Source organism: Marmota flaviventris, chromosome 2 (genome assembly GCF_047511675.1).
Source record: "Marmota flaviventris isolate mMarFla1 chromosome 2, mMarFla1.hap1, whole genome shotgun sequence".
Lineage (NCBI taxonomy): Eukaryota > Metazoa > Chordata > Mammalia > Rodentia > Sciuridae > Marmota > Marmota flaviventris.
Window position 1 is genome coordinate 61,615,618 of NC_092499.1, and position 25,930 is coordinate 61,641,547.

At 39.1% G+C, this 25,930-nt stretch overlaps 1 protein-coding gene across 10 annotated transcripts in view; it reads right to left on the reverse strand.

Moving 5' to 3' along the window:
• Nucleotides 1-25,930, reverse strand: part of Nin (ninein) — a 100,323-nt gene that overhangs the window by 64,360 nt on the left and 10,033 nt on the right. For all 10 annotated transcript variants that reach the window (XM_027929644.2, XM_071607894.1, XM_071607890.1 and 7 more), the window contains 2 exons: nucleotides 14,070-14,151; nucleotides 2,055-2,224 (listed from right to left, as the gene is read on the reverse strand). In XM_027929644.2, coding sequence (XP_027785445.2) covers nucleotides 2,055-2,224; nucleotides 14,070-14,151 — 252 coding nt within the window. The remainder of the gene's footprint in view (nucleotides 1-2,054; nucleotides 2,225-14,069; nucleotides 14,152-25,930) is intronic.

Consider the following 25,930-nt stretch of genomic DNA (forward strand, 5'->3'; position numbering starts at 1 on the left):
GATTGCTGAGAGCAGAAATCCAGAGAAATGACCCTCTCCAGGCCTCTATCTGCAGTTCTACTGAAGGAACATGGAGAAAACTGCAGATTCTGTATATAGCACAAGAGGTCACACCCAAGAGGTTTCTGGAGGATAAAGGGAAGCTATAGGATGTTGGGGCTGGAATGACTCTCCCAATATATCCTTTACAAGCAGAAAGATTGTACCCAGGCTTAAACTTCGGCTCTTCTTTTTGTTTATACATGAAACCAAACTTTCACTTTTTAAGTAAATCTCACTAAGAGTCCAGTAGATAAGATAACAAGGATATAAGAAATGCAGTACCAGCAATGGTCAGATTTGCCCAAGAACTTATTGGATATCATATCAAAAAATAAGTAACCACTTAATCTCTTAACACCAAATAATAATCTCTTGAAAACAGTTGGAGAACTGGGAAATTAGACTTAAAAGTAGCTTCCAAATAAAACATATCCACTAAAGTGTTGGAAACATTTTAAACATCCCCCCCCACCCCAAGAAGCATCTCATTTATTTCATACTACCCAGAGTTATGAAACGGACTTTATGTAATAAAATGATATCCTCCCTGATACAAGACAAACACAGTGTTATGAACACTGCACTCCTTGAAGTATGCAAATTACTTGCCTCTCTAAAATTGTATATGTGAAGTTTTGTGCGTGTGAGTATGTGTGTTTTCCTGAGAAAGGTCCCTATCTGGATTTTCAAAGGGACCTGAGATAGGGGAAGACCACTAAAACTGTACCTGAGATGGGAAGCAGCCCCTGCCCAACTGACCCACCCAGGGGACCATGATATCCCAGGAAGTGTCCCTTCTCCTTGTTTTCAGCTTTCATGTCTCACCACACCCCCCTTTCCTACTTGATTTTCTTCTCTTCCCACTCACAATTCTGTCACTTCTGGAGTGAGGACAAATGGCTTTTGTTTTAAAAAATGATGCAAACTTCTTCTGTTTGGCAGACTGCTTGTGTGTTCTTGTAAACTTCAGAATTTATTGCCAGTTTCATTTCTGCTCAATACTTGGGTTTCTAGTTAACTCTGGGTTTGTGCATATTCTGGAACATTGAGCATACCAGATGTTTGATTGCTGGGGACATATTGGGAGCATGTTTCCTGTAGATTTTAGTAAGCTCAACATGGGTGTTAGACAGCCATGAACACACACACAATCAGCCGGCAATCTATAGACCACTTTCAGGAAGCTGAGGTGCTGTCTCTTTCCCAGTTTATATTAGTATCTGAAATATCTGCAGCCCCAATCTGAGCTGGGATTTGCAAGAAATATTTAGAGCTTGCTCAGCATGGCATTTTTCAATCATATTCTGTAAGTGGGATGCTGGTAAATGAGCCATAAAGAAAGAATAAAGAAAATGTTACTGTTTATTGGTAGATTATGGCAATATGCAAAGTAAACAGAAGGGAGCTAAGGGAGGGAGAAGTGCTGCAGAGGGCGACAGACCTGGGTGTGTCAGAACCAGTAGGAAGAACAGTGGCAACTGCTGAGCAGAGGGAAAGTGCCCCTGCTTGATATCCTGAGGCAAGAATGGAGTACTAGAGCTGCTTTAGTACATCACAAAAGATAAGATGCAGGCTCTCAAACTGCCTGAAAATTTAGCTTTCATTTTCTACCTATAACAGAATGCTGTTTTATAGTTTGGAGTGGGTGGAAGGGAAAGATTTTGCTAGATCTTTAAGTTACTAAAAAAATAAAAAAATAGCTGCACCATTGGGATAAGATATATTCCCAGGAAGAGCTAGAAGTAGAAGACCCCTGACAATATAAACATAACTGAAATCTAAACATAAAAGCATAAAAATGTACAGAATGTCTGCACTCACTCTGAAAGCTGAAACCAAGGAGAAAATATTCAAACAGAAAGATTAATCTCTATGTCCAAAAGACAAGTAATAAGATTAATAAGAAGATGGTAATTCAGAAAAGCCTGCATTCAGTCTTAAGTGCCCTTACTTTTCCCAGCTCCATGCCATGCTGAGGAGCATATCCTAGATGTGCTATTCCAACTACTTACCTCATTGCAGTCACCAGCTGGGATGTGTGAAGGTCGCGCTTCTTCATCTAGTGGCTCAATTACTGTCACCTCTGCAAACTCCTCCACAGATTCTTGAAACTCAGGCAAGGACCTTCGTCCATAACGCTTCCCACCTCTAACATATTTGGGCTGAGCTTCCAGGGAGCAGTCTGGACAAGGAGACAAGAGTTGAGGCCACATTACATGAGAATCTCAGCCCTGAGCTAACATTCACAGCCGTTGGATACAGCCTCTTATACCAGCCCTGAAATAAACCACCACTGTTTGCCAGCTGTGGTGGCCGTGGGCGTATGTGAGCTACTGGGTCAGATGCAGAGCACAACTTCTAATTCTGAATGATTTATAGCAGCCCGAGTAGATATCTGCATATCGTGGGAAAGATGCAATGGTAACAGCAAAGGATTTTAACTCAAAAGTACAGAAGATCAGGAAAAGGTGAGGGATCATATTTGTTCTTCTGTTTACTAAGCTAATGTTCTGCAGGTTGGAGATGCAGAAGTGGGTAGAGAGGAAAACAAAACAAAACAAAAAAACCTAACCAACAGATATCTTGGAGGAAATCTTGGAAAATGGTAATGCAACAGACCTCACACCAGCACTGTAAAGTTAGCATCCACATCAATTAGAAACACCCTCCCTTACCTCAACGACTCCTTGGTCAATTATTCTACTTTATGGTCTATCAGACAAGTAGGAAGGTAAAGCAAAGAGATGGATACAGCAGGATCTAATCAATTAATGACAGCAAGTCACGTCTATGAAGCCTGGCATCAAGATCTCATTATCAAATTAAAAGCTGTGGAATAAAACAGCAAATGTAAAATTCTATTAAGAAAAACGGTGTGTTGCATTTTTTTTCCTCTTTATGAGCTTCAGTGTTGTACAAAATGAAAAGGAATGTGAATAAGGGGAGGGCCATCTCTTGGTCTTAAAGGAGGGCTTCAGCATTTTGACATTTTGACATGGAAGGTTCAACATTCACTGACTCCACCTTTGCCACCACCACCATCGCTGCTGCCATCATCACAGCCACCAACACCATCACCACAATGACAGACTAGCCTCTTTCTACTATGAACAGCTTTAAAGCAACAAAATAAATAAATACTTCACTCTATTTGAATGTCATCTTGACGATTTATAAAGTACCTGTGCAGTATTAGGAGAATAAACAATTCAATTAAAATATAAAAGACTGGCAATGCTTTGATTTCTGTTGTCTTTTTGTCTATAGACACACTGTCTCTCTGGAGAACACAATATGGGTTCTGTTTGAACATGACAGTCCTCACAAGATATCTCAGAACTCAAGACATGTCGATTTTTAGGTGAGGTATGTAATCATAGCATCAAAATGAGGGTGGCTGATTAGATAAGAGTTGAAAGAACAAAAGCCTTCTTCTGCTACCATTGAACCTCGGTAGGTTAGCCCTCACTTTATGGCTTTCCAGGGAGGGCCGATGACCCTGTTTGACTAGCCCTTGCCCTTCCTCTGGCACAAGCTCAGATTTCATGAGACTCACAAATGTGGCCAGAAGCATTCTGAGAATGCTCAGCAAAGCTCAGAGTGAAGTATTTATGCTGGCTATACAATCTCTAGTGGTATTTATATCCAGCTTTTAAAAAGTCCCAGTCAAGTCATTTTTATTAGGTCGAGCGATTCTCTTACAGGCAGTGTTCAAACATACAAAATTTATATTGAAAATTGCATGCATATTTGAAGGTACCTTTTCTCAGAAGGGAGTGTGTCAGCTTGTGGGGATTCAGGAGCGGCACAGACACCCGAGCTACTTGGCAGCTGACACCCACAGATGCTAGTCAGATAAGAGGCAATGCAGAACCATCCTTAATTTATTAGATATTCTTAAATTTTAGTGGCAGACAACAAGATACACCATTAGTGACGAGGGAGTGGGGGACTTGGAAAAGATTAAAAGGAAAACTTAAAACCTTTGAGAACAAAGTCACGTCCAGGGATGGAATTGACAAAGGACCTCTTCAATTGCAGGCTGGAAAAAAGCTTCCAAAGGAGAAAAGCAACATTCTTAAGAAATCCTACTGTGACTAGTCCTAAACTTACCTGTGGATGAAATGATTCCTTGGTTAATAACTACTAACTACCCCCTACTTCAGGGAGCAGTGGTGCATTGCAAATAGCTCTTTCTCTAAGCAATAAAAGACAATAGATTGTGAACCATTAGGGACCCACGAAGTTGTGCTTTGCTTACCTACTCACTTTTGCATTGCCAGGAACTTAAGATTTTTAAAATTCTATTATAATAAGCAATTTTAAGCAAACTTTAATATCTTCTACAGAATGTACCTATTATAGTCAAACTCTAAAGAGATCTATTAAACTGTATAATCTTTTAGAATAAAGATATTAGCACACAGAAAAGAAAAATAGATTATTAATATTTCCTCATCACTGAATTTTCAAAACCATCTGTGTGACCAAAAGAGAATTAGAGTCCACACACCATTTAAAAATAGTTATCTCTTAGAATTATACTTAGACATTTCTATTGAGAACATTAATGTCATTGAAATTATATGATAAGAAGAGAAGAGAGACCACAAGAATAAGGAATTCCAGGGAGAACATTTATAGTCAACAGCCACTGCTGTGTTAAGCATCCGAAAACCACCATTCTCCTTTTTAGTCTCAACCAGGGCTTCAGAAGTCAACAGCAGCAGTCCACCAGTCAGTCCATGGCCAGGATATTAAGACTAAAGAATGCCTTGGGCTGGGGTTGTAGCTCAGCTCTTGAGAGCTTGCCTAGCATGAGTGAGGCCCTGGGTTCAATCCTCAGCACCATATAAAGATAAATAAAATAAAGATATTGTGTCTATCTACAACTAATATATTTTAAAAAAGAAAAAGAATGCCTTGTTCCTTCTTACCAGGCGTAGGAGCAAAACTGAAGCACTGGGGCAAAGTTAGTTTATTAATTTATGAGAGTATTCAGATGTAAGTTTTTTAGGGTTTTATTCTGGAACAATGTACCCATGCCAGAGGACATGGGGTTATTTGGTTTGTTAAGAAATAAAATTATTTACATCCCATAGTTTCCTTTGACATAGATGTAAGGAATGCTCTGATCATGAGCTCCAAGAAGAAATGTGAAATGCCAATTAAACAAAGTAGAACTGCTCTGTCTTTGGTATTTTAATTCCTTGAAAGTGTATTTATGATTCTGCCTGAGTCTCACTTCTGAGTCATTTTTCTCTTTCTCCCCTTTTTCATTTCTCCTATTTAGCATCACTACATAAAAATAAAGATAGGCTCTGAAGGATGCACACCAACCTGCCTTGGGGAGTCTCAGATCCATCCTGGGAGAGGTTATGGTAAGGTAGTTGAGATGCTCTAGGTTTAATTCCCAAAACCAAACAATTGCTTATGAGTAGGGGACAAAAGAGAAACCTTGGTTTAATCCCCTTAAGATGCTGGAGTAATGTGGAAGAAACCAATAATCTCTAACAAGCAGGTGGAGTAAAAGATCTAATTTAAAATTCAAAAGATGAAGGGGGGAAAAAGCCCTATCCCTTTTAATCTTAGAAATAAAGGCTGGGTGCTCATTCTTCACTACACATCTTAGTTGTCCCAAGAAGAGAAGCTGCAGAGCTGTGGTAATTTTCCCCATCCAGATCAGGATGAACCTCCACACACACGTATGACTTGTGACCAGAAGGTCCCGAACTTACAATAAAAAGAAAATTGAAACACAGCATCAGGGAGAAAGATACTCCAAGTGGATGAGCCAACTGCAGGCAGGGAAACAAACATCAGTGGCATGCCCATTTCTCTTCCAACTCTTCCCAGGAGTGCTGATGGCAGGAACAGCTTTCCAAACCTGACCCTGGCCACCAACATGATGCAGGTGGCCGCTTGGAATGCTCAGGTGTCCTAAAAACACCCCATGGATGGCCAAAGGCATAATGACAAGACACTAAGGGAGGCTCCACTTAATCAAATGCTTTCTGTGCACAAGTGCAAGCTTAGGACCGCAGATAAAGTGGCATCCACAGCACACACATGAGAAGTTAAAGCAGGTTTTCAAAGCTTCCCTCTAGTGTTACGTTCACTTAACCTCATATTTACTGGACACCTGCCATGGGCAGGGCATTATGTTATACTTGTTGAGACACAACATGGACATTTTATCATTTTCTGAAGCAAACTTCTTGGATCTCCCATATAACCTGATGCTATTTCCAAGGATGAAGAAGAAAGCCTGGCCATGAGGGTGCAGCCATTCTTATTTTGGAATTGCTACGGCAGACTCTTGCTTTCTGTTTGCCTTCCTGACCCACTTAGCCTAGGCAGTCATTCCCAGTGACACCGCCCCCTTCCAAAGAACCTCAGCGGAGAGGGTGCCAATCCAGGCCTGTCATACTGCACGCCTCCTGAGCTCACAGGATTCCTAAAATCCATTTGACATTAACAAAGGATAAAAAATGAAACATGTGCAAACCTCCAGACAAACACCCCCAAGAAGCTTTCTTGGGAAAAGGCAGTCATGTGGCAAATGAGCATCCCCACCTCCTCACCGGTTATGAATGTGCCATTACACAGGGACTGCAAACCCCCATCTGATTCTAAATAAGACAAGGAATTAAAGGATAAACCAAGAACAAGACTAGGAGAGAGACTTACATATTTAGAGCAAATGACAGAGATTGACACAGAGGCAGAAAGACTGAGAGAAAGAGGAGAGAGAGAGAGAAGGCGGTGAGGGCACAGGAGATGGCAAACTTAAAGGCTTGAGGAGGAATGCAAGAGGGAAAAAAGAAACAAAATAAGAAAGGAAACCAAGAGGCAGGAGAAGAGCAGAGAGGGGGACGAAGGAGGAGGGTTTAGGTGAGTTGGGGCAGTGGAAAGGTGTAGGGAGGAGTAAGAAGGGGGAGAGAGGCCAACAGAGAATGGACAACACAAAAAAGACACTAGCAAAAGCCTTGTGACATTATCTGGCATTCCTTTTGCTTCCCAGTGTGCTCCCAGTCCCCAGGAGACATCATCCCAAGCAGCCTTTTCTCCCCATACTTGTGTGTGCTGGCAGGCCTTTCCAAACAGCTGCCTGGGGGTCCAGAGACATCACTACCTCACTCCCCATCTACTCCCCTCTCCTGGAATCACCACATGAGGTGCAGATGTTCAATTGGGTCTTTCAGGTTCTCCCAGTGACAAAATTTTAGGAGCAGTCTCCATATCAGTTCTTATGGGTAAGATGCTTCTTACTAGAACACAGGTTTTTGGATACAAAGGTAATAAGGGTGGAGAAAGGCTCCAGGGAGAAAGGCTTTGAGAGGAAGGTTAGCAGCCCCCAAAATTGCTGAAGGTGGTGGGTGAGTGTGGTGTGCCCAGGACTGATCAGTGTGACTACTTGGTCTATCTCAGACTTCCAGCAGTTGACAATCAGTCAACAGGAAAAGATCTTTGAGTGGATAATGATTATGATTGCTTCCCCAGCCTCAGCATGGAAGGATCAATTGGCTGATCTCTGTTAGGAGGTCCTGCATCAGAAGACACTTGGAGGAAAAAAGCAGAGTCATATTTCATCTAATTGAATCCTCCCCATTGTTTAAGGCACAACCCAATACTCATTTCTCTCAAGTAACTTCTTGGCACAACTCTACTGGAACCTTTTTTTCTATGCATTTGGTGTAACTCTTATTGTTTATCATTTCCAATTTAATAATGATTGTGGTCATATTTTTTCTAAAAGCACTTTTTACATGTTAAGATTGCTTACTGGGCTGGATGTACTGGCTCACGCCTGTAATCCCAGCCTGTCAGGAGACTGAAGTAGGAGGATTGGTAGTTCAAAGCCAGCCTCAGGAACTTAGCAAAGCCCTAAGCAGCTCAGTGAGACTCTGTCTATAAGTAAAATATAAAAAAAGGGCTGGGGATGTGGCTCAGTGGTTAAGTGCCCCTGGGTTCAATCCCCAGTAAAAAAAAAGAAAAGAAAAAAAAGATTGCTTACTCATCTTACTTCTTACTAGAACACAGGTTTTTGGATACAAAGGTAATAAGGGTGGAGAAAGGCTGCAGTCCATTCTTCTGAACTTATTGGAATCTTGCATTTTTTATTGAGTTATTATTGTTATTGCTTTTTAGGGGAAAAAATGAGTCTTAAAATCCACAATTGTTACACTTTCCAGGACAGCAGGGCTTCGTGGAAAGAGACTGGGCCTTGTACCCAGATATTCAACTGCTGTCAGGGTTAGGAATACTTCAACTCAGGAAGGCTTGGTTTCCTCATCTGGAAGGAGTAAAAAGAACAGGAGCTACATGGAGCAAGGTCACCAATTGGTCTATCAGCTTCTGTCCCGGGAGCTCTGGCCACACTCTAGTTCTTTCAGATTTCTACAGAGCCAGTGGCAGCCCAAAGCCAACAGGCCAGGGACAGGTACCCAGCAGTGGGTGCCTGGAAGAGCAAAATCAGGAAGAATATCCCAGCCCTCAACCTCACAGTCGATTTCCTCAATTTCATTTTTTTGTAACAAAGGCAAATGTATAATGACATTATGCAGTTTCTCATCTCAGAAACTGGAACTGTCCTGGTCCTGATCTTGTGCTTATCCTAATTTTCTCTTCCTTGTTAGTTTACTTTCCCTTCATTTGGGCTGATGCAAGAGGGATGGGCTGATGCAAAGGGACACACTAATTTCTCTGTGGAAAACCACCATCCTCTGTTTGGAAACCTTAGAGACTCGCTGATATTAAAATTAAAATATAGACACAACTTCCAAGTAATCTGCTTCATTATCAAAATTCTCACCAGTCCCATTTATTTAATTTTAAATAACATGAACAGCTCTAGCACATATACATATAATTTTAAAAGACTGCTTTTTATCCTTAGTAAAATTACCATAACAAGGAATCTTCTATGGCAAAGTTTAATAGCTGCTCAGTCTTTGATTATATAGATATACCACAATATGCCTACTAATACACTGCCAATTTTTTTCTCTTGACACATGCACACACTGACATGAGTACTCATACATAGCTCTTTACACATATCCATAATTACTTATGTTGCATAAAATCTGAGAGTCGCACTGATTAACCAAAATCATTATTACAGCTCTTGGTATTTATTATCTTCTATAATTCTAGAAAGGTTCTATCACTTTATGTGACCACCGGCAGTAGGCATGAGTGTTTTCAATTTTATGATATTAAAAACACACTCTTGGGCTGGGGTTGTGGCTCAACGGTAGAGCTCTCGCCTAGCACGTGCAAGGCCCTGGGTTCGATCCTCAGCACCACATAAAAATAAACAAAAAAAATAAAGGTATTGTGTACAACCAAAAAATAAATATTAAAAAATACATTCTTAACACCTTCTTTCATTGTATTATAATTGGTGGTAATGGTTTATTTCACTCTTAACTTTTGGAAAAAATTTCTGGTCCTCACAATTAGCATGTCATCAACACCAGGAGAATAGGGATTAAGTTCTCACTTATCTTACTTAGCCAAACAGAGGACACAAAACATGTCTCTTGGGCTATCTGTGTGTAATGCCTCCCCAAAACAGAGATGTTAGCCAGACTTCAGAGGTGGGCCCAACGCCTCTGAACACAGTTGCAAATACAAATCTTCCATTGCTGCAAATCAAGATTGAACCCAATGCCTTACCATAGAACCTGCTTCACTGTACATTTACTAAGTGAATGAAAAGATAACTGTTTATTATATTGATGGCTTCTTCAAAGTATAAGAAAAATAATTGTGAGTAGGGCAGTTCTTGGAATTAGGAAGGTCTGTCACAAAACAAAACAAAACAATCACCTTCACCACAACACTGCCCAGCCCTGCTTTTCTAATGAGTTGGCTTTTCCAAAGCTGAGTTTCTCTCCCTCCAATAAACAAAGGAAAGACACTTTCAACGAACCATATCAGGGAAAGGGCTTCCTGCATTATGCTAACATCTACTATAAAACAGAAATCTAATGCAAGATGCATCAAATAAGAGCAAAATCTCTGGGGACTAGATTCAGCTAGCATGCTGATGCCATGTAGCTGAGAGCTTGTGGCAGCATTTCCACTACAAAATGCAATAATCCAGAGCCGTCACAAATTGAATGAAGAGGTAATAAATAAGTTGTTGCACCTCTCTTATTCCAGAAAAATAATTTAAAAATTAAATTGTACATGTAGATATGAGGGGAACTATGCCACTGGCAATGCTGGTCAGTTTGAAACTTACAAAGGACTCCCCCACATTTGCAGTCCATTCTTCTGAACTTATTGGAATCTTGCATTTTTTATTGAGTTATTATTGTTATTGCTTTTTAGGGGGAAAATTAGTCTTAAAATCACAAATAAGAGAGTTATAAGATGTTGAAAGTAATCTAGTTCACAACTTCTCATTTTAAAACCTCAGAGAAGTAATAAATAGCAGAGCCAAAGACTATGGAAATAAACACTTAATTTCATCGCCTTTGAAATCCCATTAGATCTTTGATTTTGTTCTATATAAATAATTTCTTTTATTAGAGGAATGTAAAAGATACTGAGCATTCGTTCTTAGGAAGAAGCACTTTAGAGTATCAATTTATGTTAGGTAAAATCTTATAGAAACACAAAAGCTAGCTTTTTTCAGAGATTTAGATAATGTCATTTAGATATTAGAAGACAACACAATTGAATCTTGGAGCTTAAAGGGATTTTAGGTATTTTCTAATATGACCAATTTTAGATAGGAGCTGATTGAAAACCACAGAGATGAGACATGTAAGGGCACATGATCAGAGGGGCTGAGTCAGTGTTTCCTAACTCCTAGCTCAAGGTTCTGTCTGTCTTATCAAGTTGACTTTTCTATATTACAGCCTGGTATGGCATCTGATAATTTAACTCATAAAAATCCTAAGTGTTATAAAATATGAATGGGCTATCACTATGGCCTTCTTATTTTTTCAGTCTCCTTCTATTGTTTAAGGGCAGCTTTTTCTCTTCAAGTATACCAGGACCACTGATTTTAAAAGCCAAGGCAAAAACAGTCCTGGCCCTTGTGGTAAAACATGAGTACTGAGCACCCAACAATGAAGGACAAAGGTATCCCTGTCACCAACCATCATCTGCAACACATTCTCATTCACTTCTTGATGCCTCTGGCTACTTGGCAGACTTGTTGGGCCAGGCTGCACTGACTGAGGACCAACTCATCCTTTGAAGGTTAAAAATCTTTAACCTAAACCCAGTACGTCCCTGGTACCCAGGTGATGCAATATTAGCATTCTCCTCTGCTATTATCTGTGACACTTCAATTAGGCTCTGTTCCTCCTTAGGCTTCAATTTGTTCTATGATAAAACTGCAGAGATCTCTGCAGTTCTAAAATGCAATGGTCTGTTATTTAAGGGACAGTTATTGTTATAAAGGGAGAGGAAAAGCTGAAACTCAGGTGGCTTCCTGATGCACTGCATTGGAGTCCTTACTCTTTTCTGTCTCTGCCCACCCAAACCAGTCAGTGAGAGTGGTTAGAAGAATGCTTGAGGGAAAGAACTGCTTGATCCTCATGAACAACTGGTGAATCCAGGGAGAGATGGACAAAAACAAAGCAGAGATATTTAGAACAAAGCCGGGAATGTGGGAGGAAGGGCTGATTCATGTCTCTTATTAGATAAAATAGTCTTTAGGCACAGACTCAATTCTAGATTTTATCCTAGCAGAACAAATGTTAGGGAAGTCATTTAAATCCTGGCTGAAATGCTATCAGAAGGTGTCTTGCTGCTGCTTTACACTGATTTGGGAGGAGGAGCAGTTCTATCACAAAGCTTGCTGCAGTCTACCCCAAGGACAGGGCGCATGGCAAGACTATAAAAATCTCTTCTGTGTTATCCTGGGAGACTGGTCCAAATCATAACCTCTGCCCACACAGCAGCAAGATACACACATAACTATGAAACCACCATCAGCAGCTTGATGTATCTGCTTTACTTCCTGCTGTGACCAAGCTCAAATAGCCATGTTCTAGCTCAGTCTATTGCTTATATTACAACCCAGCACAAGTCTAGGGGGCAACCTCCACATCTGTGATCACCATAAATCTCTATCTTTATTATGACAATTTTCTGGCAGGTAACAGCACAGGTTTTGAAGAAAAGGCGGTGAAAGGACCATGTGGACTAGGAGCAGGTCTACCCCTCCCAAATCCATACAAAATCACATTATCAGCCCAGAGAAGGCTGAATTTATGTCTCTATTACCTATGTTCATATGAACTGAAATGTACACCAGCAGTGATATCACCATTGTCCTATCAGAGTTCCTAGATCTTGTGTAATTGTTATAAAGATGAAAAAATTTACCTTTAAAAAGTAAAAATACCAACAAAATGTGACATCCCATAATTAACAAACATCCTTTATTCCAGTAGTAGTCACCTACAGAAATTTTACCACCTGTCTGGAAAAATCTCAAAGAGTGTAATACCCTATTGCTCAGGCTCACTGGGGGCTTCTGCAGAGTGCTGGCAAGCCTCAGAGTTGAGACTAGCCTTCCTAGGGATGGTGAGCATCAGCAAAAGCGGGGACACAGTCCATAATCCAAGACACTGTGGAAGGCAGAGTTCAGATACCTGGCACAAATCTGGAACATTTCAGAAGGTACAAAGAAGAACTAGATCACTGGTGAGAATAAGAAATGAGTTCCCATCTGTTTCATCTAAATAGGTCACACTGAACATGTACTGGTAGCCACAAAAATGTCAATGATTTCTCCTTGGTCTCAAACCTCATTGTATTTTTGATGTTCTCTTTTTTTTTTTTAAGTCAGGTTTATTGTGATGACATTTACTTTGAGAAAATTTCATCCTTTTAATGCACAATCTACAGGTTGGAAAAAGCTCACATAAGCATGTAAACTAACATTACTATTGAGATATAAAAGTTTTATCATAACCAAAATTCCATCATGTAGGAGTTTTAATCAATCCCTCCATCTAGCCTATGACAGCCACTGATTTGATAAACCAGACTGTACTTTGATACAAATTTCTGTACTGTCTAGACTTCCCTCTTAAATATTTACCATATTTTATTGATTCCAACACCAGAATTGAGCACACTGAAATCAGGTCATATTTCAAAATCAATGGCATCTTAATTTATCTGGAAACATTTTTTTTAATTTATTCTTTTTAGATATACGTGACAGTAGCTGACAACAAATTTTAAGAAATACCTGAAATAGCAATGCGTCTCATAATGTACAGTACTTTAAAAAAAAAATCAGTGAAGTCTTTTATTTCTTAACATTCATTGACTACTTACTATGTGCTGAGCACTCTTCTAGACACTGGAAACATAAAAATGAATACACAGCCCTCAAGGAGCTAACATTTGAAAGGAGGAGACATAAATAATAATAAAAATGCCTATGGTAATGTCTGTAGCAAAGGCCTAGCCACTCACTGAGACTAAAAAGAATTATCTCTAGGTCAGAATCTTTCTTCAGGAAAAATGTCCCCCAAATCACAGGCTTCCATGTACACAGGAAATAAGAATGAGGGTGGTCACCATTTAGCTTCTCCCCATTCATTCCAGGAGTGAGTTACTGCCATACCATATGACATATTGCCTAGGAACAACCCAATTATTTTTCCATAATACGCTGCTATAGTGGAGAAGTCTCATTTTAGTGTTCAACAGCTGCAAGGCTTTTATGATAATATCGAAAGAAAGAAGTCACTGGAAATAACTGCTCAATCTGTGAAAGGCAGATGTAACCAAATCCTTCACACACATGCTTCAAGGTCCCCACATTTTTCCCTGGACAACTTTTTTTTTTTTTAATATTTATTTTTTAGTTGTAGTTGAACACAATACCTTTATTTTATTTATTTATTTTTATGTGATGCTGAGGCTTGAACCCAGGGCCTCACATGTGTTAGGTGAGTGCTCTACCACTGAGCCACAATCCCAGGCCTCGCTGGACAACTTTCAAAGGGAATGTAGAAGAGGAACATCTGTGCCCTTACCTGGTTCTTGAAAGTGCTCCTCATTAGACAAAGTCCTAGACAAGATTAGTATTAATGCTTCTTTGAATTGGTCAAAATGCACCTAAAAAATAAAAATAAAAAATTTAAAATCATTTCCACAGTGCCAAGATATCTATGAGGTACCAGAAGAGTTTGTTCCCATCCTGACAGCCTTGAATTGAGTCATTGCCCACCTTTGTCCCCTTTTTTCTTCATTTCTCTAAAGTACAGAAGGGACAATGGGCTGATCATTTTGATATTCAGTGCCATAAACAAATTAGTATTATATCAACATTGATATTTATTCAACCCCCAAGGGAAAAAGCTGTACAGCAAAACCCTCTTAAAAGCTAAAAAGCTTAAAAGATATATATATATATATATCACACACACACACACACACACACACGTGTATGTTTGTGTGTGTGTATTTAACTCTTAGCTTCTTTTATTTTTTCAAACAAGAACAGAAAAGAAAAATGTTAGGTTAGATATTAGGAAAAACTTCCCAAGTAAAGTTTTAGCTCTTAAGATATTCTAGAAGAGGTAAGCTTTCTTTTGAGGATGACTGGACTATGGTCTTTCCTGGGGCAGGAATATAATAATTTATCTCCCAGTTGCCCAAGAGTCTATAAACAAGCATAAGTCAATAGCAAATCAGGAGATAAGAGAATCTTGAGAATAATTTTCATGAATCCATAATAATACAAATGCCTTGACTGCAGTGTGAAAGAATCTGTCTTATTTAAGGAAATAGTCATAACTGGGATATTATTTTGCTTAAAAACATAAAACAATTTTCTTTTTGGCCAGCTAGATTTTTCTATAACTTCAACTTAAGGGACAGGAAGAAGAGATGGTAGTTTTTCTCATCATAAGGCTTCTTGGATAATGTGGCACCTATTTACTCCATAGATAAATACAAAATGAAAGTTTGATAAATGTTGCAACCTTTGCTGCTGTGGATTTTTCTGGATGTCATTAAAAAACACTGCCTAGAGGCTTAAACATAGGTGACAGATTAAAAAACACCTCCTAGTTAAATTTGGAAAAGCAAGAAACCTTATTAGTTATCTAAACAATGGGGGAAAATCAGATATTACCTGTGCAATCAAAGCAAAGGAGAAGAATCCATCTTCATTTATGTCATAAAATTGTGTTTGCTTACAATTTACCACACACTTCCAAGGAATATGTGACTTCCCAACCACATGATTTTAATTAAGTAAAATTACTTCCCCAAATCATATTTCTTTTAGACTGAACGTTACATATTTTTAAAAATGTTTAATTGCATATATTTAAGGTGTACAACCTGGTGGCTTGATATATATTTATATACTGTAAAAAAATCATCATAACCAATCTAATTAACATATCCATCATCTCATAGGTTTATTACTTTTAAAACTGCTTGTTGTCATGAGGACATTTAGGATCTATATACTCTTGGCAAATTTCAAGTTAGATTTATGGTCTTGAAAAATCAACAATCAAAGGAGCCACAGTAGTCTGTCATGGGAGGCAGGGCATCTGCTAAAGAGATAGTAGGATACAACCCATGGACAGTTAAACAGTTGCAGAAATGCAAGCTCTGCTAACCAGGATTCACAACTGACAAATTACTTCAAAACCCCTGGGAGGGAGGATTTGTGGTCTTAGTTTCAGGAATGGGCTTTAAGCACAGTGTACCCCAGCTCTAGTTCACATGGCAACACCATCTTCCCTACCAGCCATTCATAAACATCCCATACCCAGGAGCTTTCCCATCCGGGCCACTTAACGGGCATCTCCTAATTCCTAGCAGAAGTATTCCTATTCCCAGGGCAGGCAGCAGAGGGTTTGGAAGGACACACAGAGGCTCTGGTGTCAGGCAGGTCCAGGTTCTAACTCTGGTGCTACTGATCACTTCCTGTTGTGAAACTGCTAAACCTCTCTGAGCTATTCTTTGCTCATCTGTCAAACTGAGGATATCTATCAACAAATATTTATTGAGTAGCTGCTATATGTCAAGCACTGTCAGATACATGGCACAAATCTGGAACATTTCAGAAGGTACAAAGAAGAACTAGATCACTGGTGAGGATAAGAAATGAGTTCCCATCTGTTTCATCTAAATAGGCCCTGGTGATACAGCAGAGAACAAGAGTGACAAAAGACTTGGCTTCATGGAACTCCGCTCTCAGGAAATATCAAAAGGAGTCAGGCAGGTACTATGCTAACAGCACTGTATGAATTTTATGGTTTTTAGAGTAACTCCTCCCTCATCATGTTACCAGCATTCTAACTTAGAGCCCTGACTCTGGGGTCCTAACTAACCAGGCTCAACCAACCTGCCCCCCCCCCAAAAAAAAAAACAAGCGGAAAAGGTCATGGTGAAATGTAGCAAAGGGAGCTTTAGTTAATATGGCCATAATGGGAAGGCAAAGTGTGAGATCCAGCATCTCAGCCCTGTCTTGGGGCACTGATGGGTGCTTTAGGTTCAAACAGGAAGGATTGGGGGTCAAGAGGTAGGCATAATTAAACAGATTTGGTCAAACTTGTCTGGTTGATCATTCTTTCAGTTCTGGTTCCATGAAGTGGCACCAGAGAAGCCACTATCACTCTGAGGGGCAATTTATACTTGTGGTTCTGGATGTTTATCCATCAGACCTGTGATCCTGGAAAGTGGCAACTCAGTTCTCATGAAGTGACTGCTCCTGGTGTTCCTGGAAGGTGTAGGACAGGATTTAAAACTTCTAGGTGCTACTCCAGAGATCTGAAACTGCATGCCATAGACTTCCCTGCAAATTTGGCTTCAGTCTTGAAGAGTGATGAGACATGTTGGCTAAATTTAGGACCAATAAACCTTGTATTACTAGTTTTAGATAAGTACTCCTTAGTTGATGAACATGCCTATGTTCAAAGCTGAGCAGGGACCCAACCCAAAGTTTAAAGAAGACAGATACAAAACCTGTAGGGCTCAGTAGACCCAGGAGGTCACAGATTTTAGCAAAGGCATTCTTGTTTCCAAATCTATTACAATAGCAGTGTTAGAGAGATAAAATGAAAACCATGTAAAATGTCTAGAACACCCTAGAATTTCCTAAGTATCCCACAAGTGGTAGTTAATACTACTAATAGTGGGGGTGACTGTTCCCACCACTATTACAGTCAAACTGGGCCTACATTTTGAAGCGAAGCAGCTGACTGTGGGAGCAGTTGAGATAGATGAGTGGAAGGGTGGGATGGAGCAGGGAGTTTGGGAGCCCACCTTCTCCCAGCCCCAGGACCTGTAGAATTGCTCAGAACCAGAGGAACTGATCTGGTCTGCTGTGTGTGGGACCCCCAACTCTGGTTTCTTGCTCTAAGATATTCATGGAGGAACCTGAACGAGCCTAAACTTATCCTGGCTTCAAGCTGAATGGCAGGCTCCTGTTTCAAATCCTTCATACTGACTCTGTAGGTCTCCCTAGGATCTTTCAATGGTCTAAGTTTTGGCCAGGGCAACGGGAAAGAGCCCTTCTGAATTGTGTCCTGACACAGTTCAATTCAGTAGATGGCAGTGGTGAGGGTCACCCATGGGTTTACATAATTCAATTTTATTCCCCTGACAAATGACAATGCACACATAATTTGTACTTCCAAGACTTTATATGAGGCCTAAATCTCCCTTTTATAAGGTATAATAGGCCTGGGGTTGTGGCTCAGGGTCTGGGGTTGTGGCTCAGTGGTAGGCACTGGGTTCGATTCTGTACCGCATACCAATAAATGAGAAAAATAAAGGTCCATCAACAACTAAAATTTAAAAGAAAAAAAAATAAGGCATAACAAACACAAAAATGCTTGAGATGGTACAAACTTCATGCATATGAAGGCTGTTCATCCTGTAACTCCATCTACCTAGAGTCCAACAGAAAATGAGGAAACTTACAAGGGAGGTGTAAGGCTAAGCAGGGCCCTGTAGAGCCCTGAGCTCTTGCCTAGGAACAGCCACAGGACCAACACAGGATCTCCTTACTCTTACACTACCAGATTTTTTAGAAACTTCATTATCTGCTTCCTAACCCAGTACAGAGCAGAAGTAGCAAATAAAAGAAAGGGGTATTCCAAGGTAAGACCAGGAAGTAACTACTGACATATTTGAATTGAGAAAAGACATTAGCTATCTTCCTTCAAACAAAAGTGATGTGTAATATTTTTATGCTTTAAAAACCATTTTTTAAAAAAAAGTTTTTTAGCTATAGTTGGACACAATACTTTTATTTTACTTATTTTATGTGTTGCTGAGGATCAAACCCAGTGCCTCTCATGTGCTAGGTGAGCACTCAGCCACTGAGCCACAACCCCAACCACCATTTTTAAATCTACAGAACTGATTAAAAAAAAAAAAAAAATGGCATGTCCACTCAAAAATAGGTCGTGGTCATTAGTGTTGGGATAAAGATTAATAAGCTACTGAAGGAATCCTCAGGGTATCATTCTATTATATTATAAAAGAAAAGCTGATAGATCAAGAAGATTTTATGATCAAGGACAATCTAATTTATGTTTAATTATTCTTTGATAGGATAAAACTTCAGAAATCTCCAGTACTCAACATGTTGTGTGTGTTCTCTCTCTCTCTCTCTCTCTCTCTCTCTCTCTCTCTCTCTCTCTCTCTCATCTGTCACTATATGGGGTAAAAGGTCCAGTTATCTCCAGTTAACCAGAACATTTTATTAACATGAGTCCTGAATAATACCAAGTGAATGGGGGTATTTTTGAAAGTTCATTATTTCCTAGAAATTTTGTCCTTTCAACTTCACAACATCCATGTGAGATAGTCAAAGCAGAGAGTGCCCCTACCCCCTTAAAATTTAAGAGAAGTAGCGCAGAGAGGGCACGTGCTTGAGGCCATGTGTCTTGAAAGTGATGGGGTGGCTTGGAGACCCTAAGTAAGCTAGGTCTTCTGGTGGGCCTCTTCAAGGTCCAGCCTGACCCAGACCCACTTCCCTCCTGATCTGACCTCTCTGGGAAAACCCCTGCTGCTGCAAGTCAAACCCTACCCTTCATACAGAGCAGCTGGGTGTAAGATGGCAATAGGGGATCAGTCATCAAAAAGATGCATAACCTCGGAAGTTTATCAGCTGCACTCTAGATTCTAGAAAAATAGGAGAGTGACATGCAGAAGAAAAAAGAAAAGTGCATTCATTATTACAAACAAGAATCTGGTAAGTGCCTTGAAAGAGACACAAACAAGCCAGCAGAGGCCTCTGGTAATTCAGCATGTCCTACTGGGCCAGTACGGAGGGAAATTGGGATAGGTTTTGACTGCTCTAAGATATTCACAGATGGAGTTAAACGTTTTCAAAATGGACTAATGATATAGTTAAATAAGCCTCATTTTAGAAGAAAAAGCATCTATGTGGTTATTAACTCAGAGGTTCTTCATAATCTAATAACATTTTTCTAGCTGTCCCCCTCCTTCCTCAATAATAACAAAAAATCCCCAAGACCAGATACTATTCAGCAGCTGATAAAAATAATTGGAGTAGCTTTAAGTCTTACATTGATCTTTATTTCTTTCTTACAAGGGCATGTGGACACTGGGCCCCTGGATTTTAAATAGCAGTAAATGCCACATCTTTGATTCAAGGAGATAGTTCTCTAATAGAGGCAGGTGATTGCTATTTTCCATCAAAGCTCATGAATACTGATGTGGCAAAAAAGCCCCCAGGGCACAACCCAGAACCAAAATGTTGACAAATGCCCTCTATTGTGAAGAATCACATAAAGAGTGGGCTGACTATGTTCAGTAACCAGAATTTTTAAGTAACACTTTTCTTATCCCAGGGAGCTTTACTATTGTATTATGTTAAAATTTAGAAATCTTCACAAATACACAAGGCAATTAAATCTCACAGGGTAACAAGCTTCAAGGTTGTGCACATGCTGGTTGTACCTCCTCATTTGAATAATAATTGCTGCCATTCATTTTACAAGAATCTCCATATCTTGTATGCCTCAAAGGGCAGTTTGCAGCAATGGGAAAATTACAGGACTGACTAAAAACACACATGACATTTAAACTAAATTAACAGGAAGACTAGTCAAGTCTGATATTTTTTTGTCAGGTGTCACCACTGCTTAATAGAATTTACCTCATCATTTTTCCTCTCTACATTTTGTATGAATGCTTTTTTAAGAAATAAGATTTGCGTTACTGGGGGGAAAAAGAAGTTTAAATGCCCCACAAGAAGCAAATGCTAATTCAAACCACAAAGAAACCTTCAATAGGAAGTGGAATAAGGAACCAAACGTTGCATAAAATCACCTTGAGCAATCATGGAGATCAAATGCACCCAGTTTGCACATGTATATAGGCAGTACTTCAAACAGACCCAGAGTGAGAGAACTTAGTTTAATGAAGTGAGCTTATTAAACAAGGCAAAGTCCAGGCAATTGTCATTAAATTTAGTAGGTTTATATCTAGTAATACAAAAGGAAATCAACAAGAGAGTATTCATAACATTGTTAGGAAATGGGTATAGAAGTATAGACTTATCAGAAGGTCAATGTATAGGAAAATAATATTCATAGCATTATGCAAGGAGAAATAACATACACTGACGAAGAGATGTAGTTTTACAGTGAAAGATTCAGTTATGAAATGTTTTATTCTAAATGAAGTCTTTGGGCTATTGTAGCCCAGCAGTCATTTATTGCAGACAGTGTAGGGAGGCCAAGACCTTTTTAAAAGGTAGATTTTTAAAACTAACTATATGAATTTGTTCTCCGTGACTAACCCTGCCTAAAGATGGAAATGGACACAAACCACCACCAAACCAAGACAACTTCTAGCAAATTCATTTTCTATTCTAATAAGCTTTCTTAGAAACACATTACTTTGAAGTTACTATTTATTGAGGACCCCTTCTGGGCATGTAGTGGGTGGAGAAGAGGAGTGTGCAGTGAGATATGGTGGGTAAACAATTTTTCCTGGCTCTATGATAAAATTATGCACACACAATCTCAACCAACTTTCACTGCAATCTTGCAAGGAACATATTATATTTCCATTATACAGATGAAGAAACTGAGGCTCGGAGTATTTAAGATGACATGCCATCATGGCTAAAAAACAGCAAGAGCCAGTACCTGAATCCAGGTCTCACCTCAAAGACCATGCTCTAATAGAACAGAGTCTCCATGTGGTGGTGGTGCTGATAGTATTTAGAGGGGAACAAAGAATGTGACTTATTTTTGCATACTGGAATTAGAGGAAACTGAATATGTACATTTAAAAGCAGGGTCTTGGAACTCCAGTATCCCACATGGAACTGTCCCAAATGAATTGTCTGACCTTGAACAATTCTCTCCAAGTGCTGGGTTTCTTCATCATACAGATGAACCCTGTCAGGTAAAATCTGTGATTGACACTGAAGAACATTACGCAGACAGGAAGCAAACCATAAAAGTATCAGTGGAATATTGGTGAAATCTAAAGAGCATTCCTGACCATGTCTTCTCTGACATGGGCATTATTGAAATAAAGTAGATTGAAGACAATGGCCGTCTAATGCTTGACCCTTCCTGCTTTTACAGAGTTCAAGGCCTTCCCAATAGCTCCCCCTCCCCCCTTGCTTCCTGTCACATAAAACACCTCAGAGACTTAAGAACTTAAGGTACTCAAAACCTAAGTAAATTTCACAATGAGTTTGACAAGAAAGCATTAACATAAAATAGACGCAAATCTAATAACTCCCTCATTAGAAAGTCTTTTCTATAAATGCAGAACCACAGACCCACAGGAGTTCAGATCAACCTCAAATGAGACTCCTGTTCAGAAGGAGAATGATAATTCACCTGGAGTCACAAGACCAACGGAGGAATCACACATATAATCCTCACTGCTACAGGTTAAAGTGTGGTAGTTTAAGAGTAAGAAAAAGGCAAAGGGCCAGGCATTTGAGAAATGCAGCAAGGAACATTTCTACCATTCCCTGCAGTAGGTTCGAAAGGTCTCAGATCAATAATATGATATAGTAGCATGATCACAGGATAGATACAAAAAAAATAGGCGGTGATTGATGACGAAGTATAATTTTGCACACAGAGAACAAGTCCAAATAATCACTGCCTAAAAGCACTTCTCTATTTCTGATTTACTCTTCAAATGATTAAATATATATTAAAGAAAGAAACCTTAAAATGCTCTTAATGAACTGGAAACAAAGAAGTAAATCTACCATTTGAAATTAATCATGACATTTATAAAAGAACCACAAGCACTTTGAAATGAAAGGTAGAAAGCTGAGCTAAATTATATATTTGTATAGCTATCAAATTTTAATACTAAAAATTTCAAAGTGCCTTTGATGGCCCAAGTTCACACATCTTATTTGGAAGCCAATGGTGAGTTCTGCTGCCAAGTGGCTTATTCCCATTCAAAAGAGTGGGAATAAGGACAGAGAGATATTTTAGCATTCAAATTCATATTAAAGTAATGACATAGCAATGAAACACTTTAGAACTTCAGGGAGCTGTTTTTTCTTAAAGTAGGTATGTAACAATAAGAAAAGGAAATGCATTTTTAAAACTGAATATAATAAAGGGCTTCAACAATACCAAAGCAAACTATCTTCTTTTTATGCCTATTTTCTTTTCTTTTTTTTTTTGGGGGGGGGGGGTTAAGGGTGATGTGGGGGGTGTATTAAGGATTGAACCCAGAAGTGCTAATCTACTGAGCTACATTCCCCAGCCCTTTTTATTTTTTATATTGAGACAGGGTCTCGCCAAGTTGCTTAGGGCCTTGCTAAGTTGCAGAGGCTGGCTTTGAACTTGTGATCTTCCTGTCTTAAGCCTCCCAAGCCACTGGGATTACAGGTATGTGCCACCATGCCCAACTTATGTCCTATTTTCTTAAAGAGAGAGAGAGAGAGAGAGAGAGAGAGAGAGAGAGAGAGAGAGAGAGAGAGAGAGAGAGAGAGAGAGGTGTGGGGGAGAGAGGGGGAGGGGGAAAAGAGAGGGAGGATTGTTTGAAAGGAACAAGAAACAGGAAGTACATACAGTTTAGTATCAATTGCTTGAATGATACTTTGGCCCAGTGAGAGAGCTAACATGATTCTCTTTCTTAAAAATTTTATAGTACTTTCTCCCTATAGTATTCACCTGCCAGTTACACTACCCAATTAGACTTTAAATTCCTCAGTGGCATTAAGAAGCCCCTTGTGTCAGGGCCTTACCCACCTGACAGGTGCTTGGTTGATGAGAAAGAGATGGATGAACTCTTCAGATTATCTAATAGGAAACACAAATCAGTAATGTCCCCTTTCCTTCCAATCAGAAATCGATAAGCATTAAGCATTTCAAACACTTGTAAAGTAACCACCTTGCTTAGGGGAATATGGACTCAAATTATAAAGAAATACACATGATTTGAAAGATGATTTGGGAGGAAATGACCTATTATGCATAAAAATTGCAAGTGGATTTGAGTTACTTAACACTTATTAAAAGAAACATTAGGTTTAAAAAATATTATTGCAGATGGACTGTCAAATACAAAAATAAATAGACAGTACTCATATTCTTGGTTGAGGGAGAAAATGCTTTTTTACTTTCTTATTTCTTTTTCAAGAATTCTGCCTAATTCCAATAGAGATAAAACTTGGAAGTTTTATTGCATCTAAAAAGTATGCTCATTAAGATTTAAAACATAAAATTAAAGTCATAAGTATCCAGGAAGCTGATGGGTCCTAATGCATTCAAAAGCTAATTTAATGGAGAACTGCAGCCTATAATAAACATAAATAAACTGTACCAATACCATGAGACTAGTGGAATGACTGACATGCAGGACACACTCAATTCATATTTGCTGAATTTACGAATAGATGAGCATATGCAGATTTGTCATGCTACCTTTTCCCCTTTTTTATTAAACCAAGCTACTAACCCTTGAAAGCTTTTCTACAAATACCTTCCAAAGAGAAAAAAGATGACTGGCATTAAAAACAACTTATATGATAACTATGGCTGATAACAATTAATTTAATATTTCAAAATAGCTGAAAGGATTCTGAATACTCCTAACAAAGGAATTGATCAATGCCTGCGGTGACAGATATGCCAATTACCCTGATCTAATGATTATATATCTTATACATGTATTAAAATGCCACACTATACCCCATAAGTAATGTAAAATTACTATGCGTCACTTAAAAAATTTTTGTATTAATTAAAAACAACTCCTCTGATCCATACTCAACATACATGAAGGTGAGAGCACTTAGATTGCTCCAGTGAATTCTAAGGATTTTTTTCTTTATCATTTAAAATCATAAACCATATAGGATATCTTAACAGCATATGGCCAAGTTTATGTGATCATCTGAGAATAATTCAGTTCCATAAAAAATGCAAATTTAACAGTAGTGTGTTAATTCATGCCAACACTGCTCTCAAGACAATCACCAGGGACCTCCCACATGAAATCAATATGCATACATCTATTTAACTTTTATCACTGGCTCACTAAGTAAATATCACACTATAGTCCACTTAGGTATTCATTATTCAGGCAAATATCAAACATAAAAAGCAGGCTGGTGGTGTCAAGTTGTTAACAAATCAATCGATAGCTGTTCCCTGGTTTTAGTCTACCAAATGAGGGCAGATATGTGCAACATCTGGAGAGCAAACTATTAATCTGCTGCCAAGGTGCAGTCTGTTTGCAGCAGAGGATTCCACATTAATGCTGACTCTGAGGAACCCTCTCAAGGAAATCATCAGGCATATCATGTTTTCTCCTGCTTTCATAGCATTAAAACAGATATGTCCTTTGATATCCCTGAGATCTTCAAGGACCGCACTGGGGGATGCCACGCTTTTGCTCCCCACCTTGTCTAAAATTGAGGCAGAACTCAAAAACATTTGAGTGCACCATATGATGGGGAGCAAATGGCTGAATATTCAAAGCATCCACTTTTATTGCTTTCAAAGCAAGATTTTTGGCATTTTTTAGGAATCATATATATTCACAAGCAGTTAATCCCCCAAAGTGGCCAAGAATGTCCCCAGTTTTGTGAAGAACTTGGATTGCTCTTGACACCACAGTCATGGGACTGTCACTTCCTCTATATTAATCTCAAAATGAGCACTGCTCTTGTCTCTTTCAGGTTATAGACAACCGCTACATTGCATCTCAGGCTATTTACCCACCTTGTCAGCCAAGAGACAGTGAAAATAAAATGAAGAAGAGAAAGTTCAGTCACTAGAATAAAGTTAAGCTTCATGACTGCTTCCTCAATCTACACATGATAAAAACTACTGCCTACAGAGGGGCAGCAATGATAACAACAAAGCTCAAACCTTTTATTTTCATGCATTCCAAAAACCAACAGCAAAGATTCTGCTGAGGTTGTGGCTCAGTGGTAGAGCGCTTGCCTAGCACGTGTGAAGCACTGGGTTTGATCCTCAGAACCACATTAAAAATAAATAAATGAAAGAAACAAAGGCATTGTGTCATCTACAACTTTTTTTTTTTTTTTTAAAAAGAGTACCCAAAGCAATGTAAATGTTGTATTACATTGTAAATGATCCAATAATTATAATTATGAAAATTGAAGAAAATCTCAGGTCTTGACATAAAAAGTCCTTCCCACTATCAGCACAAGAGTGGGGGATGTGAATCCCCTTCTCTCCTCTCACTCACATCTGCAGCAGATCTATGGGGAAAGCGTGACTATTTGTTGTCAATTGTAGAAGTTAACATTGGCAACGCACACACATCCCTGCTGGAAGCAAGTCGTGCTGGTTTTTAAATGAAGCTACACTATATTTACTTACCCTCCTGTCTTACTTCCTGGGTGGAAGGTTTAATTAATACTTCACCC